Source organism: Carlito syrichta, unplaced genomic scaffold (assembly GCF_000164805.1).
Source record: "Carlito syrichta isolate Samal-C Ts95f unplaced genomic scaffold, Tarsius_syrichta-2.0.1 Scaffold308491, whole genome shotgun sequence".
Classification (NCBI taxonomy): domain Eukaryota; kingdom Metazoa; phylum Chordata; class Mammalia; order Primates; family Tarsiidae; genus Carlito; species Carlito syrichta.
Genome location: NW_007252587.1, coordinates 712,880 through 731,668, shown reverse-complemented (window position 1 = coordinate 731,668; position 18,789 = coordinate 712,880). Strand labels below are relative to the sequence as shown.

General features: G+C 35.5%; 1 protein-coding gene across 1 annotated transcript in view; it reads left to right on the top strand.

The window, feature by feature from the left end:
* The window catches only part of WDFY3 (WD repeat and FYVE domain containing 3), a 257,771-nt gene that overhangs the window by 199,569 nt on the left and 39,413 nt on the right, over positions 1 to 18,789 (top strand). The window contains exons 43-48 of the mRNA XM_008065474.2: positions 5,170 to 5,223; positions 7,780 to 7,948; positions 11,339 to 11,502; positions 13,902 to 14,050; positions 15,073 to 15,193; positions 17,282 to 17,367. Coding sequence (XP_008063665.1) covers positions 5,170 to 5,223; positions 7,780 to 7,948; positions 11,339 to 11,502; positions 13,902 to 14,050; positions 15,073 to 15,193; positions 17,282 to 17,367 — 743 coding nt within the window. The remainder of the gene's footprint in view (positions 1 to 5,169; positions 5,224 to 7,779; positions 7,949 to 11,338; positions 11,503 to 13,901; positions 14,051 to 15,072; positions 15,194 to 17,281; positions 17,368 to 18,789) is intronic.

The window sequence follows — 18,789 nt, the reverse complement described above, 5'->3', positions numbered from 1 at the left end:
AAAAAAAAAAAATGAGCCGGGCGTGGTAGCGTGCGCCTGTAGTTCCAGCTACTTGGAAGGCTGAGGCGGAAGGATTGCCAGAGCCCAGCAGGTCGAGGCTGCGGTGGCCGGGAGAGGCCACTGCACTCCAGTCTGGGCGACGGAGTGAGACTCCAACTCCAAAAAAAAAAAAAAAAGATAGCTCTGAAGTCTAATTTTTTTCAAAGCTAATTCAGTTTTGTCAACAATACCATTCCTGTTAGAGCTGTACCTTAAGGCACTAAAATTTCTAGTGCTGGAGCACTATGTAAAAAAATTAATCCACACATATTTTTGCAGGCTTTTAATCTCTAATTCTCAATCTTTTCCCCCAAATAATCCATTAAGAATTTAAGCCTTTAGCAATTTGTTAAAATATTTTTTGAGTCAACACTCATTTAAATTGAATCCATTCAAGAATATTAACATTAGCTGGGTGTGTGGTTTCCTCACTTTGTGAGGCTGAAGTAGAAGGTTTGTTTGAGACCAGCGTAGGCAACATAGTGAAACCTTATCCCTCCAAAAAAATTTTAAAAATTAGCCAGGTGTGGTGGCACACACCTATAGTCCAAGCTACTCAGGAGGCTGAGGTGGAAGAATCACCTGAGACCAGGTTGAGGCTGCAGTGAACTGTGATCAGGCCACTGCACTCCAGCCTTGGCAAGAGTGAGACCTTGACTCAAAAAAAAAAAAACTAAACTAAAATGTAAAATAAATACGTTCTCCCAAATATTTGACCATCTCACTATTTTGGTTTAACTGAGGCATATGCTTTTGAGTTATTTTTTCAGTAACCATATTTTTGACCTTATCTGTATTCCTTTCCTTCTTTGTAACAATATCATTTGGTTACAAAAGTATATTTAAACTTCTATATCCATTAAAAGCAAAGTAACCTATTCAGAGTTCACACCTACAACCTTGGTATCATCAGCATTTCACCTAAGTGAAAGGAGTTCACTAGCATGTGAAATCTAAAGAGACATTCTCATAAATATGTACCATATGGAACTTATTTTTTAACAGATGGGTGGTTGCATATTGGAAAATATAAGGCAGTTGAGAAATGTTGGAGACATTTACATAAAAGGAAAAAGCATGCAGGCAGGGGAGACAATTACAGAACCTAGAATTCATGCTTCATAGTTCATGTGTGAGTCAAGGTTAATCTGCTCTGATACAATTTTCTGAATGAATAAGTTTTGTTTTGGTAGTTCAAAATCTTTTGTCAATTTGAAACACCATAAATGTTCACTTTTATCCTACAGAATATGCAATCTGGCAATATTGAAAACAAAGACATTTTTCAAAAAATAGAAGTATCTGTTACCCCAATAACGCCTACCATGAAATAAAAAGAGAAGCCAATATTTACAAAGTACAGTGAGCTGGATGCTTGGCAGAGCACTTTGTATGAGTTTTGTTTCAGTCTCATAAAAGCCCTCTGTAGTACAGTTAACATTATTATCCCAGCATTACAGATGAATTACTGAACCCCTTGTAGTTTACAGCTACTGTGTGGAGTAAGATATGAGTGTGATTCAACTGTCCCTTAGTAGTGAAATCACTTTGAAAAAGATTCCAGTGTTTACCCATGTTGTGCCATTGTTCATAAACAGTGAGTGTATTCCATCTCTAATGCTAAGAGAACCTGGTTGCTGAATAAATGCTGAGTGGATGATCTACCAGCACTCCTTAAGTTGTCTTCCTTAAGTTACAGACTTTTTTCCATTGCTTCCTGTTCAGCAGTCTTTAGAATTTTCCTAAATCTAAAATTTTCTAATAAAAAGGACTAAAGTCAAATTTTATGGACCCTAAAGTTTATGTAATTTAGGAGAGGGCTCTGTCAGAAAAAGAGTACAAAGTTATGAATACAAAATTACCAGGGCTTTGCTTCCAGGGTTTTGAAAGGCCCCCATGGAGAGGGAGCCACTGAAATTTAAGCTACATTAGCTTCATAGTAAATTCCCTCTACCCTGAACTGTATGAAATATTGCCTCGAGAGTCAGATCAATCCTTTCCTTTAGACACCCATAAATTTGTCACCCTTCTTGCATTCATGTTTATAACATATAGTCAGTACTTTATATGACAGATATGTGCCATCCTAAAAATTACTTTTGAAGCCACTTGGTCGGTAAAACAGGTTTTCCCTGGTACAAAGCCAAATGATTTGATCTTTTACCTTACTTATTAAAATAATTATTGTTTCATAGTTACATTTACATTTTTTAGTACTGTTGCTTAAGCTGAAGAATACAGTGATGATTAAAAAGTTAATTTCTTGTTTTAAAGTCTTTGATATGTTAGAAATAAATCAGGTAAATTTTTTTGTCAGTCATTAATGTTCTATTTCTTTTTTTTTAACCAGTAAAAGGTTTTTTTTTCTTTTTTTTTAAATTTTTTATTTTAAAGATGTGGGATACAATTCAACATTCTTCTTAAACCTTGATAATGTTACGTATAGTATAACAGGTTACTTATTCTGCATTTTTAATTGTATTTCTTGATTTTAAAATGAGATGTTCATTTATGGAATATAGAATATATTTTAGTGCTTCATTTGCTCCAGACTTTAGAACTTTGACAGTTTAATTAATTAAAATCATTGTAATAAAAATAGTCCGTATTAATATCCTGAGAAAATTAGAATGTACATATGGAAAACTGTACTCTCACATGAAAATAACATTCCCTTCACACAGTGACTTTCCTTGGGGGTAATTTCCATAGTTAAAGCAGCTATATTTATGCTGTCGTTCTATATTTTAAGCAGTAATATCAATTATAGTGTTAAGATATAAGCCTGGGATATAATAAAAATACAAAATATGGGGTTTTTTTTTTCAAGCAATCCTCTTTTTACTCTGAATCCTAAGGATGGAAAATAAAAACTTATGTTTTTCCATTTTAAAAAATCATATTAAAACATTAAGTTTTAATTCTGTAATCCTCTTATATTTACAGAATAACAATCTCAAACAAATTGACTATTCTTTGCAAAGATCACTGGGATGAAGACTTCATCGACCACCTTGTCTACCTATTAATTTAGGTTTGCTCAGGGACAAGAGGCTGATCAACTTACATTTATGTTCCTTTTCTAATTAAGGGACTCTTGTATGGCTGCCTCCACATATATTACTATGTAGTATGTACGTGTCACATGACTCCTAGAAACTAAACAATTCATTTGGAAAATTTCATTGCTAGCTAGCATCATAGAAAATTTTGAAGTAAAAAAAACTATAAAATTATTAGCTAGAAATTCTGACTTTGTAAAATATTGATTTCTATATAGACAATTATAATAATAGTTTAATGCTACTTTTTTAAATAAAAGGGAACCATAAGAATGCTAAAATTATGGGTATAATGTACATATTTGTTATTAAATACTAGACCTTTTAGTAAAATGAGAACCTCAGTTAGTCAATCAATGACCAAATACAGAAGGTGTCAAAAAAAGTATACACACTTTAAGAAAGGAAAAAACTGTATTAAAATTTTAATAGTCAATAAGATGAGTACAAATCACACTTGCTTGTGCAATTATAAGAGATGCTCAAAGTGGTTACCATCAGCTTCCAGACACTTCTGATTATGGTGAACTTCTCTTAACATCTCTTAAAATGTGTATACAATTTTTGGTGCCCCTGGTATGTATTAAGCCAGCACTGTACCATGTGCTGCCTGGAAAAATATAAGAGTATACGTGGTAGACCTTGGCCTGCATTCTGGTTGAAAGTGTATATAGTGAACATCAGAGTTGGGTTTGACAGTAATAATTGGTCCATTTGGTTGTGCTTGTTTGTCATATATCTATCCATCAGTCTATCTGGTTTTTTTATGAATTTCAAAGTGAGTTACAGAATCAGACCTTTCACTTTCACGTGCATATTATACACTTGAATTTAATATTTGTTTATAATTTTTTTTACTAAAGTACATTTTACATACACTGAATTACACAGAGTTTATGTGTACCACTCAGCAATTTTTTTTCCTTTCATATTTTAATGTTGGGTTTCTTGATCTGTTTTGTTTTTAAAATACCTCTATTTTATTGTGGTTCATTCAGTGAGTTTTAACAAATGTATACGGTATGCCTTTATCATCTAAATTCCTAGCAGGATAAAGAATGTTGATTTAGATTTTAAAGATTATTATTCAATAGAAGTTATACTTTTATAAGTTTGCTTTTAAAGAAACGTATTCACTAAAGCCATGTGAAATATTTGAAAGCATGCCTAGCAGTCCAGTGTTTATTTTGCATAGGGAAGCAAACATTTGTGAAAACATTTTGCCTACTCGTGTTCATTATAGGGAAAAGTACCAGAAGCCATCACCAGATACAAATCTTGAAAAGGAAGAAGACTTGGAAGTAGTTTTTGGCTGCATTATTGTCTGTCTGTAGCTATCTGTGTACTTACTTGCATAAGCCATATACCATAGTTCAACAGAAATTGCCTTCTTGTTAATCAGGATTTTATTCTGAGAATGAAATATAAAGCAATTGCCTCATTACTTTAAAAATACTCTGCAGAAAAAATTTTGGCCTGGGGCTGATGATCCAACTCTACAGCCTTCAGCCTTTCTGGCCTGGGATGGTGATCAAGGAAGTCAGTTCTCAGGCTTTTTGTGGGAGAATATTTTCTCACTAATAAGAACTTAGTGGTTTGGGGGGTATGGCATATTATAGAAGATAGTTTCAACCATTTGGTTGCTCTGGCTACAGTGCAGATCTGGGGATGAACAAAGGGATAAGGAGATAGAAGATACTCATTAGCATTAGCATCTATTATCTTGATTTCAGGGATTTTAAAAAACCATATAAAGTATTGCCTATAAATCATCCAAGACAGTGACAGCCTGTGCTAAAGTCTTGTCTGTGTGATTTCTAAGGGTTTGTCCTGTTCAATACCACTGAGACTTCTGGTGTATTTAAATTTTACTTAAAACTACTTTTGACCATTGAGAAAATAGCCACAAGAGCTAAGTGATTATTTAAGCTTCTTAGGCTATCATGTTAATTTTCTTTGAGTGACTGCATCTTCCATATTTCATACGATCCTCAAGAAAATTTTATTTTTGTGTTCCTCTTTATGTTTTTTTTTCCTGATATGTCTATACTTAATACCCTGTTTTCAGTCTGAAATTCCAAGTAAACAGCCTGAGACACCTGATGATATCATTCCTCAAAAGGTAAAACACAAATTACCATAACAGAATGCAAACTACTTGCAATTTTGTTTTTGTTTTTTTGTTTTTTAGTGCATGGTAGACTAGACTAACTTAAGAGATTGGCTTTCACTTTGTTCTTTCTATAAGTTCCTTGAAGTTGAAAAGTGGGTTTCACCTGTGCTGAGAGGTGTTCTCCTTTTTCTCGGCTTTGTTCTAATTAGTTCTTTGCAGGGTTTGTATGCTGCTCACTAACAGGCTGAGTGTTTATTGCTCTCACTATAAAACGTGTGTTGCTTCACACATAAACTAACAACTTATGAGGCATATTAGTAATGGGCAGCCTGATATCGTCCACTTTCTTTTCAATTACACCTTCAATTCTCTTAGATACTAAAGTATATATTTTGAGAATGCAACAGTGTCCTCAATTTTTTAAATTATTTTTTTCCAATCAGAAGAAACTAATGGGAACTATGTGATCACTTTTTCATATACAATTTTAATTTGTTTTAATTAGAATAAAAGTTAATCGTTGCTTTCATTTTTCAGAAAGATTAAATACAGTAAAATTCAGATAAAATAAAATTCCTTAGAACACAGAAATGTACTTCAAACTATTTAGGGAAAAATCTTGTAGGTCAAGTTTAAATCTGCATATGAAGCCAGTATCTAAGTAACTGCTGTACCACGTGTGTGAATCCATTGTCTTGCCCATCACTAACTATGCTTTCATCTTTGTATTAGCTATTTTGAGTTGAAGATTATTGTCATGCCTCCTACAGAAAAATTTTTATGATACAAAGTTTACTACCTTTCTTTCATTTTCAAAAATACTACAGTGTTTGCCCACCAGGTTGATCTTCCAAATTGTAATACTACTTTACATCATTTTGATACTTTGCTATGTCATGTAATATTTTTCAGTCTCCATTTGCTGTGTATCATTCCTCAGTTCACTGGCAACTCTTCATCCCCTGGCTCTATACCTGAAGTTAAAAGAAGGTCAATGTGGCTCACCGCTTATCTTTTCTCTGAAAATTGGTTCAGTATTTTATTTTAAATATCCTGCCCAAATAAACACTCATTTTCTACTTTAGTTAGAAATTACTTTAAGAAAAAAAAGTTGCTTAGAATGAGAATTGTTGTAGATGACACATATTCACTACTTGCATTTTAATAGTAGGCAGAGAGAAGTATATTTTTTATTAGATATTTTTATTCATAGGAGAATATTTAGAAAGGGGAGGTTTTAAAGTATGTTTCAAATTTCTTCTTTTTCTAAATTATTATTTTTTTTTGAGTTGGAGTCTCACTGTCACCCAGACTGGAGTGCAGTGGCTGCTCCCGGCCACCGCAGCCTCGACCTGCTGGGCTCCGGCGATCCTTCCACCTTAGCCTTCCGAGTAGCCGGAATTACAGGATGCACTACCACGCCCGGCTGATTTTTTGATTTATTGTAGAGATGAGGTCTCGCTGCCCAGGCGGGTCTCGAACCCACGGGCTCAGACAATCCACTCACCTCAGCCTCCCAAAGGCACAGGATTACAGGCTGAGCCACTGAGCCCGGCGCTTCTAAATTATTAATCCAAAGTCTGGCTATGATTCTGATACATGGAACCCACATACTAATAAACTTTTTCCTCTGTAGTTTTAAATTTTGTAGGATATCTTAGACATTAATTTCTCATTGCCTGTGATTTTAAGGGGGAAAAAAAATAAGTCAGTTGAAGAACCTGTTTTGCGAATAAAGCCTAATTATTCTGAAAAAGAAATTTTCTTATATCATGTGCCAAAGTGTAAAATCTTTGCTTATGTTCCCAGTTAATTTCTTTCTCAAAACGGACTTCATTATGTTCTTACTATACTCATTTAGTAAGTTATGGATCATGTTCTTTTACACAATAGACAATGAGAATTAGTCAATTGAAGATACCAGTTTGCAGTGGGAGACTGACCTGAGAATGTCCTCTGGCATGAAGCCTCTTGATTCTCTGTTGGGTCAGTTCTCAGAGGATCTGGAAAAGGTTTTTGGCCATTTCCAGAGTATTCCCAGTAAAACTTGGGAATATGGGAAGAATAGGACAGTTGAATGTTTACCTCCAGTATCTGAAGCAGACATTCGCACAGATTATTCTGAGTGGGTGACACTTTGGACCTGACCTACTTACTTTACTTGTGGGGGAAGCAGAGTTCCAGGCTCCTCACAGTCCGGAGAGTCCTTGCCACCCGGTGCACTTCAACATGGGTATTCTCTCTGCTGGATGGGAGGCTTCTGCTATGTCAATGAAGACATACTGCACTAACATGAAAACATTGTCTGGCTAGTAATTATTTCCATTTCTGGAAGACCAAAACTGCTAATATTGTTGTTTTATACATGTCTTTTAAAAAAAATCAATGGAATCTTAAAATAGAGAAACCACAAAAGTCTGGATATACTGTATAAACATGCATACAGTCTACAAAAATTTCCTTAAAAAAGAAAACACAACGAAACCCTGACACCATACCTCAAAAAGCTTATGTCATAGTTCTTAGAGATGATGATCTATGTCACTTTCTTCTGTTATTTCTCAGAAACCTGCTCGATACAGAAGAGCTATAAGCTATGACAGTAAAGAATACTACATGCGGCTTGCCTCAGGCAACCCAGCCATTGTCCAGGATGCCATTGTTGAGAGTTCAGAAGGTGAAGCCGCCCAGCAGGAGCCGGAGCACGGAGAAGACACCATTGCCAAGGTCAAAGGTCAGCCTTCCTCCTCAGCTTTGATCAAAAATAATTGTGAAACATTCTTATATTTGAAATTATATGAAAATACAAGCAACTGTAAATAGTAGGGCCAACCTTTAAAATATCCACACATAAGCCAGGCTCGGTGGCTTAGCCTGTAATCCCGTGCCTTTGGGAGGCTGAGGTGAGTAGATTGCCTGAGCCCGCGGGTTCAAGACCCGCCTGGGCAACTTGGTGAGACCTCATCTCTACAGTAAATCAAAAATTAGCTGGGCATGGTAGTGTGTGCCTGTAGTTCCAACTACTTGAAAGGCTGAGGCGGAAGGATCGCCGGAGCCCAGCAGGTCGAGGCTGCGGTGACTGGGAGCAGCCACTGCACTACAGTCTGGGTGACAGAGTGAGACTCCAACTCAAAAAAATAAATAAATAAATAAAATAAAATATCCACACATATCTTCCCATCTCACCCTTCTTAGTGATTGATTTGTTTGTTTTATTTTCTTCTTCCTATGGCATGATGAGTTAAGCATTGTGATAGTCCCATGAGACAGATGAGAGATTTCAGACTAAAAGAAATTGTGTTGGCCAAGGTTGTGCAGCTGCTAAGGATAGAGTAAGGTCAACCTAGGGAAGCTGGTGTCAGGGACATAGTACTGGAATACTGTGTGTGCATACTGGAGCCCTGGAATTTTTTTTTTTTTTTTTATCAGAACTAAAGAGATTGGCTCTTCTTTATTATCTACAAATCAGTGTATTGTGCCCGCTGGCTTTTTATCTTTTTTTTTCTTTTTTTTCTTTTTTTTTTGTCTTTTTTTTTGGCAGAATCCCAGTGACAGTTGATATTTTAAGTTAAGACCCTAGTAACTAAATAAATATTTATAAAATGAAAATAACTAGTAAATGTTTCATTAGTACATGTTAGCCAACAGTAAGAAGTAAGGGTCTTTCTTCCTATGAACTGAGAGAGATTATCCCATATCCAAACTTTAGGAACTTAGTATATGATTTGACTAAAATGGCCACAGAACTTTTGATTCTGTACTTTACATATGTGTGCACTTAATCTGAGAGAGTCTCTTCCCCCCTCCTCCAGATTCTCCGTGATCTATACCTTAACAAATCCTACCCAGTCTTGAATACACTGGTCACATAGCAAATCATCTTTCTCTGCAGCTTTTCCAACTATTTGGTTTACCAGTAGTACTTTGCTCACCTCTTACAGCAATTTCAGTCATTTTTTGCTGCTGTGTGTTTTTCTAATTTGTAAATTCTTCTGAGGCAAAAATTACTTCTAGCTTATTACCTTATAGCTTTTGATATGTGACTAGCACAAAAATGGGAATTCAGTCAATTCATTTGAATAAGTAAATCAATCTATTGGTTTTTTGTTTGTTTGTTTGTTTTTGAGTAGGAGTCTTGCTCTTTCACCCAGACTGGAGTACAGTGGCACGGTCACGACCACTGCAGCCTTGACCTGCTGGGTTCAGGAGATCCTTCTGCCTCAGCCTTCCAAGTAGCTGGAACTACAGGTGCACACCTGCTTGCCCAGCTAATTTTTGATTTATTGTAAAGACAAGGTCTTATCAAGTTGCCCAGACTGGTCTTGAACCCCTGGACTCGGGTAGTTCTCTCGCTTCAGCCTCCCAAAATGCTAGGATTACAGACTTGAGCCACCATGCTTAGCCTTATTGTTTTATTTTTAAACCTCTGATTCACCACAGATTCAAGTCTTTGCATATTCTATAAATAAAACCTGGTATAAATTATGATCTTTTAATTAAAAGTTTTAAAATGAAAGGTTAGTAAATTACAAATTAATTTTTAAGTTGTTAGTAAAATAAAAATTAATTTCAGACCTCATTATTTAAAAACTAATAGTATATGGCCATGTCAATAAAAAACACCAAATAAAGTTTGTGATCAGTTTCTCCCATTATTATAACATACCTGTTCTCTCCTATGATGATTATGACTTACTAAACATTTCATACGTGATCTAACATTTTCATAGAGTCACTGAAACTTTTAGTAATTGAACAGAGGTTAAAACCTTCTAATTGTGTTGATATTGCACCAGCAGAGGTGTTGAGTTGGGTCCAGTGCTGTTGCTGGGGGTAAGCCATGGTGTCATCCACAGAGTTTGTCAGATGATTTGTGTTTGAGTCATTGGCATAGAACTTCTCTGGCCTGATTTTCCTAATATCTTTAAATGAGCTAAAAACCACAGATATACAAGGTGTTTTGCTCGACACAGAAATGGATGATTTGAATCATTAAATTAAGAATATTGCAGCTATCAGCTCTTCCTTATGGATGTTCTCGGCAGGATTTGATCTCTGTTGCTTACATATTATTCTCTTTCACATCTGAAAACAACACTTCTCAAGGTAAAGCAGAGCCTCTAATAACTAGTATTCAAAGGATAAGACTCTTAACAGGCTGACTCGTGCTTTTCCAAAATGCTTAGCCACTGTGACCATCAGGTATAATGTTACTTTTGATGGCACAACTGAGGAATATTAATCTAATTAGATGTGTGATTTAGAATGTACTTTGAGGATTCCCCATGCTTAGGAATCTCACTGATTACTATCAACTGATTATAATTTCTCCTACTGTGATTACTAATAAAGTTCTCATAATCTGCACATTAAATTATTTGTTCCTGTGTTATAAAGAATCCTGACCTGATATCATAATCAAATTCATTTATATACCAACAAACCGTACTGTCACTTGTGAAATGAGACATGAAGTAGTCTTCAAGAGCCTTCCAAGTAGGTGGGATCTTATAGTTATATTTTTAATTTGCTATCTCTATTTTTATTTGTGACAGTGATTGACTGTTTGTTCATGGTATCCCCTCAATGACACCTATTAATTATGCTAAGCTTTCTGTTTATCATCTGACATCGAGAATTTGTTATGTTACATATAATGCTAAAGTACTTTACATGAATTACTTCAATTGGTCCTACAACAATTCTCTGAGATAGTATTTTGTCCCAGTTTTTTGTTGGTTTTTTTGTTTTGTTTTTTAAGAAATGGGGTTTTGCTGTGTTGTGTGGGCTGTAGTGCAGTGGCTCTTCACAGGTGTGATCACTGCACACTACAGACTAGAACTCCTCTGGCCTCAGCTTCACAAGTAGCTGAGACTATAGGTACACGCCACCACGCCTGACTCTTATCCTAGTTTTATAGATGAGAAAATTGGAGTTCAGAAAGGTAAACAATTTTTCAAGATCACTAACTCCAGAGCCTGTGCACTTTGTCACTATGCTGCTTCCTCTACACCTTCCACAATTGACTCAAATTGGAAATGTATACAAGAGACTTCATGAGACTAAACTGCTCCCCAAGATGACCCTTATAATGTCCATTGCCTTCTTGATTATTATACTATAGGTTTGGTCAAGCCTCCTCTGAAACGCTCTCGATCTGCACCTGATGGAGGAGATGAGGAGAGCCAGGAACAGTTACAAGACCAGATAGCTGAGGGCAGCTCTATAGAAGAAGAGGAGAAGACAGATAATGCCACCTTACTGCGCCTGCTGGAGGAAGGAGAAAAGGTATTGTGCTTCTAAAAAATAAGGACCATGTTTAAGTGGCATATTACAAGATGAGTTGAAAGGGTAGTTGCTGGAGTTAAATGTAATACAATTCAGTTTTAAGCAACCTTTGGATTCAGTACTCCACTTGTCTTGTCCTCATGGGTTTTCTTACCTCTCTAAACACCCTGAACAGCATAATGTTTCGTCTGCTGCAGTATTAGCAATTGGCAACTAATTCACTACCTTCCCCTTCATCCTTTAGTAGACTACAGGATCTTGCCACAATTCTCTATTTCAGATCCATGTAGACAACAATACTAATCTGGACTAGGATTTTTTTTTTTTTAATAAACTGCCATAATTTCAGCAGCTTCAACCAATCTGCACCATCACCTCCATCCAGCCCCTTATCTCCTTCACCCACAGAAGATGTCCCTTCCTGTTTCTCTCTCAACCTCCAGCACCCTGCCAACCTCTCCAGGCTTATTTCACTGACTCTGCCTTGTAGCCTGTGCTCCTCAGCATTGTCAACTTGTTCATCATATCCACCATGTTGTTGTTGTTTTATTATACTCCTTACATTATTTTGTCTGCCAAAATGACCTTCTCTCCTTTACCTACATAACCTCTATTCTGGAAACTCCTGTTTGTCATAATCCTATTTGTCTTGATGTCTATAGTACTCAAACATTTCTAGGAAGCTTCCCTGATTCTCTTGCCAGCTCAGGCTTGGTCAGATACCCCTTCTCTATACTTTTATAATGTCTTATATTTGACTCTATATTACCATGTCATAATTATTTGTTCCTGTATCTCTCTCTTCCCCTAGATGGTGAGCTCCTTCTAGGCAAGGACTGTTTTTTATTCCTCTCCCCTTGCCTTACACTCTTCTAGTCACATAATAGATATCCAGTAAACCTTTGAATGAAGGAGTGTTGGTTGAGTAAACAAGAGAATGAATGAATTGAATGTGTGGTGAATTTGACCATTTTACGGATATTATTTTTGCCTGTTATATTAGTTCTTGGTGTTACCCTTGAGATCTTATCCACTAAGAGGTAGTAACCAGAAATCGGAGTGTAATCAAAACAATTCTGTTCATATATATGCCTTAATCTTGCATGACAATATTAAAGAAAAGATCCTATAGCTATAAAAGTACATCAGATCTGAAGGAAGCATAAGAGAGGCTTCCATGGTCTTAGGAACATTCTGTTCCTTAGTCTGGATGTAGATCACATCAAATTTTTAGCGTTTGAAAATGCATCAAGCTGCACACTTAGGAACCAAACATTTTTCTGTGTGTGTGTATTTATATATATATAATATACAGCAGTAGAGTTATTTTAAAGCAGATCAGGATTGATCAAATGTGTCAGTGAAAATTGGCTTACATTTAGCTATTTTAGAAAACTATTGTAATGCTTTCATTTTTGAAACTTTTAATCTCATGAGTACAGTTTTTGCTCTAATTGCTGTAAGTTTTAGTATTGTAGGAAGTATATTCAAGCTGACATTTATTTGACATTTGTTAGACTCTGATTTGTTTTTCCTTGACTCATGTTGAACTGAGTATAAGCAAGAAAGAATTTTTACTAAGAATTAGATACTGCCCTTTGGAAAGAAAACAATACTGACATTGAGAGATTTAGCAACCCTTCCTCCTATGAGAAAAATACAACTTCTGCCAAGCTGGACTTTTTACAATGGCACAGCAGCCTACTGGGGAGCAGAGTCCAGGTGGGGAGTGAATAGTAACAGATTCCATAGTTCCAGAGGGTGTGATGGAAAAAGAGGAAAGTGAACTGTGTGGCAGCAAAGACAGCCAGCAATTTCTAACCTGATGATGAACGTTATCTCACTTAACTCTCACAACAGGCCAGTGGGATGCATGAGAAATTTACAAGTGAAGACACTAGACTTAGAGAAATTAGGAAACTTGACCCAATCTACAAAGTAACAGAATTGGGAATTCCCTGAGTTAGCAAGCCTTGCAATTTTTACTATGTAGGGTCTTGACTCCCGTAGAGCACAATCCTTTTTAAATCTCCTTACATGTATGCTTAAATTTCATTTCCTGCCAAGTTTGTTGTGTTTCTCCCTCCAGGAGAGCAGGGACCTCTTGACTAATGTTCATCCATCTTAGAAGCTAGTACATAGGGCCTTGCCTATATGAAGTACACACTGAATATTGAGAGAGATGGAATGGGTGGATGAGTGAATGGATATGAGTGGTTGATTGTTTCCTTCTGCTTAAGTCTACTGATACAAGACAGACTGCAGTCTAAGCTAACTCTTCTTAATGTGCTTAAACTCTGATTTAATAGGCTTAGCTCAGGGGATGCCATAATAGAGTAACAAAAATATTATCTTTTAAAAAAAGCTATATTAATGAGTGTTTATGGGCTTCTTTATAGATCCAACACATGTACCGTTGTGCTCGAGTCCAGGGCCTAGACACCAGTGAGGGGTTACTTCTTTTTGGTAAAGAACATTTTTATGTGATTGATGGATTTACCATGACAGCAACCAGGGAAATCAGAGATATTGAAACGTTACCTCCAAAGTAAGTACATGGATGAAGAGAGACGGTGTATAGCTGTCTTTAAAATATATTGGCATCGATTTCTTTTTTAATCTAAAAACTGTGTTCTAGTTAATGTTATCTCCAACTTGTATTCATTTGTCTTTACAAATTCACAAGGGTGTTTTAGGATAATAAAGCATTTTGTTTTTCAAGAGGAAAGCTAAAATTTATTTCTGTGCATTAATAGCATCTGACACCATGTTACTTGTATAATAACCTGAGTATTTTTAAATTTATTCTTAAGTAAATTGTTCTTTTTTAAAAAATGTCAACAGATACACAGTTATAGAGAATATGCAAGTCTCTCACAATAGTCATAAATGAAAGAACTCAGCACGCTACGAGTGGTGTCACTGAAACACCAGCAGGAGTTAACTGGCTGCGTTTTATGCATCTTTCTTTTCTCCTGCCAGTCTTGTGATTGTAGTAATAGAACACTCAGAAGACAGATAAAACTACAAGGAAGATAAGATGCTTCAGGCTTAGAAAATCAACAGGCCTTTACTCTTCCTTTGCCATTTTGAATTCCCAGCACTGTTGAATGTATACATGGTCCCTGTATTTCACTCCTGGGAGATATTTTAAATAGTTCCAATTTCATTCTGGGTCACGTTATGACTACTATGGGCTCTTCTTCCACACAAAAATATTAAAATTATATTTTGTAACTATTGGTAAAAAGAACTCATGTTAAAACATTTTCTTCTACCTAAAAGTTCGATTTTTTTCTTCTGACTTCAAACAAAAATATTTTATTGAATTCCAAAAGTGTGTGGGCTTAGGCACTGGGCTAACTATGCTTGGTGGATAAGTTAGTCCTGACAGTAATAAGAGACTTTTAAAATTGTTCATCAGGCAGTTGACACATTCTTCTTGTAACGTATTTTTTAACTGAAAATTTTGATGTATTGTTCTCCCATCCTGTTCATATATTGAAATAACATATCCTTTGTTGAACAGTGTATTTATCTCTTACTGTGCCTTTTGCTTATTTCCTTTAGTATGCATGAGCCAATTATCCCTAGAGGAGCCAGGCAGGGTCCTAGTCAGCTCAAGAGAACTTGCAGCATCTTTGCCTATGAAGATATCAAGGAAGTGCATAAAAGGAGGTATCTCTTGCAGGTGAGTTGATGTAGTAGAATTAAATGTTTGTCTTGTTTCCTTATTTGGAAGATGTATTATTTAAAAACTCATATGTGCCATGAAAGCCCTCCATAGGACCCTCATTATTCTTCAGATCTCTCTTAGATTAGTTAGAACTCAGATCACCTGGGTAAATAACTGTAAAATGCATCTTGTCGGTGACCGGCACCGATCTATGAGGGAGGGTTAGACCCGCAACGGAGAATCAAGACGGCGAGAAGAAACCACTTGGAGGCAGTTCTTTTGGGATCAGTCTGATCAGGACTGAGTCCAAATTTTAATCAGACTCCTTCCAACTTATATACCATTTTCTATACCCTCCAGCAGTGTGATAATTACTTGCTGGGGGCGTACAAGTCCCGTGATGTATATCGCGCTTTACAAACTATGCATCACAAGACCATCACGAGACTTGCAAGTTCCAACCAACCAATTACAATTCCATGATGCATGACGTGCTTCACAAAACTTACATTAAGATCACAGGTGCACAATTTCAATACAGATTGTTCAAAGTGTTTTCCATAATGTTTAATAAATCATTCATATTATACTCTTTGTTCTAAACCCTGATTAATACAAAAAACTTTCTAAGTTAACTCTAGGTTCAATCCAAGTTCACTGACTCCTAATATTTTTTAGCAATTAATATTATCAACTTAACACTATACTATAATCTATAAGTTTACTTAAATGACTTAATTTTTATTTATTCCATTAACCTATTATGATTCAACATAGTGCCCTGTAATTCTATAACAATTAATTCAAAACTTATTCTTGAACTACAAAACCTTACCATGATTTATATGAGTTTCATATATTTAAACTTTAATTTTTATATAATCTGATGATTGAACTTTAATACTATGCTATATCTTATTAAGCTAATACCTTATCATTAATTCTTTCATAAATCTTATGGTAGTTGTCATACTCTTGAACAAGGAAATGTATGGTTGCCATGATGATGGCCACGGGCTTCGGCATGTAACGAAACTAGAAAAACGTTCTGCCTGGCTAGAGGCAGGGCAATAAAACTATTATGGTAATTTAGTTTCTAATCCTAGCTCTAGGAGAAACTGCTTTCGGGAACAAAAGCTGACTGACCAGTCTACCAGGAAATAGAAGTTTAGAAATATCCTAAAAAGAAGTACAACTTAGAAAGACAAAAACATAAAATAATTCTGCTGTGCACTTTCCATCAGGCATAGTGATTTTTACTTAAAGTTTTATATCTTAATATTGTAAGTTCTGTTGCCATGTATGCACACTGGTCACTATTCACACACCAATATTGCAGGTGTTACTGATATTCCATATCAGAGGCGATCTTCCAGATAGACCTTTATAGGCCTCAGTCATGTAGCTATAGATGTTGGCTCCCAACAGCATCTCTCTTTTTTTAAGAAACACAACCTAAAAGGTAGGTGATACCTTTCTAATCTGTCTTTCCTTGTAGCTATCCAAATCAACATTTTTTTTTTTTTTTGAGTTGGAGTCTCACCCTGTCACCCAGGCTGGAACTCAGTGGCATGCTCACAGCTACCACATCCTCGACCTGCTGGACTCAGGTTGAGGATTCTTCCACCTTAGCCTCCTGTGTAGCTGGAACTACAGGAGCCCACCACCACACACGGCTAATTTTTTTAGTTAGTGTATAGACGAGGTTTTGCCGTTTTAGCCAGGCTGGTCTCATACTCCTGGGCTCAGGCAGTCCTCTCACCTTGGCCTCCCAAAGTGCTGGGATTACAGGCATCTGCCACGGCACCCAGCCTCACTTGTCTTTTAATATAAAAATTACGTCCTCACTATAATTTTACAGAAATATAATTTTATACATATTTTATTTTTATCATTATTCTTTTAAGAATTTTATAAATAAATTCAGAGTAAGAAAAGTCTATTGTGTAGCTTAATGTGTAGGGAGTTCATGACTCTTAAAAATATTCTTAGTCAACAAATTAACTTCTTCAACATTATAGAAATTCATAATGAAAAAGTTAATATGTATTCTTATTTGTGACTTCTGTTTTTTATTAATATTTTTCTCTGTGTTCATTTTAGCCTATTGCTGTGGAAGTTTTCTCTGGAGATGGACGGAATTACCTCCTTGCTTTTCAGAAAGGAATTAGAAACAAAGTCTATCAAAGGTCTTGTTTATCAGACATACTTTATATACTGTCATGGGAAGAGATGGGAGGGAAAACTATTTTTAGTTCAACTAGTTTTTAAATCCTAGAATTTATATCAGTGAGTCAACATTTTTGAATATTTGTTTTGTTTTTACCAGTCTCTTAAAACATGGTTGTTACAAATAACTTCTTAAATGATGGAATTCTATTGTGAAATACCATTTTTCTTCCTAGTAACTTGTAGTATGGATCATCAAAAACTGCTTTTATCACTAAATCTTGTGTTTCTAATTATAAAGGGATGATGAAAAACTGTAGCTTAAAAAATAATGCTTCAAGTTCCAAATAGGCTTCCTACATATTTATCAAAATAAAGCCATTGTCTTTCCTTGCTATTGAATGCAGGGACTGAGTTGCCTTAGAAATTTTATTAATGTGACACTCTTCTCTGGGCTTGAAAAGAAGTTTGGATACCTTCATTCTTAAAAAAATAAGGAGTTCATCTAATCTCAGTATGTTTTATCTTTAGTAAGCTATATTTAAATTTTACCTTTTAAAAGAAAAACAGTACATATCCATGGTAGTTGAAGATGTTTCTATTAGATACATGAGTAAGAGGGCTTTTCTGAACTAATTGTAGAAATACTAGACCTTCTTTTGTTCCTTGGAGGGTAGTACAATCCCTCTATTATGGGAAGTTCTATATTTTAGATTATATCCATGAGGAATAACTAATACCATGCAACATTGCTAATCATTGCAACACAGTCTTATTACCTGTGAGCACCTGGAAAATTAGGATTGTTCTTCAAATAAGGTGCCTGTGGATGTTGATTGAGAATCCAAAGCTCCTTTTACATATTACAAGAACTAAATAAAGCAACTGAGATTCACTTTTACTGATCTAGTTTGTTAATTTCTAAAGATTATATTCTTGTAAATGCTAGGAAACTATTTGCTCTTCATAACTAGGAGCAACTATGAGAAAGATGAGTTTATTTTTCTCTGAAAAATTTCTGTGCGTATGCCAAGTTCGAGGTTCACATTCATTCCAGGAATTTTCCCATAATCAATCCTCTTTTGCCTTTATATTGATATTGTGAGCAACTCTGAGAAAAAAAAGTAACAGTGTCACTTTAAAGGCTCTATCTTACATGTGTCCTCATTTGTTTAGTGATGTTTCTGTTTTGTCTTTTGTTTAGCTATCATCATCAATTGCTGTTATATGAATATTTAGCTGATAATCACTTGTTAGAACTTTATTGACTCGATTCCTGCAAATCAATGTGACAAGGCTTCTTCTGGCAGTGAGGCAGCATATGTAAAAAGTCCAAAATAAATAGATTTTACTAAGGGCCTTTATGGTTGGCTTTGGAAATAATCATCTTATCATTTTTATAACCAAGAGAGTATTCTAATTATTTATTTCCTTTGTCCACA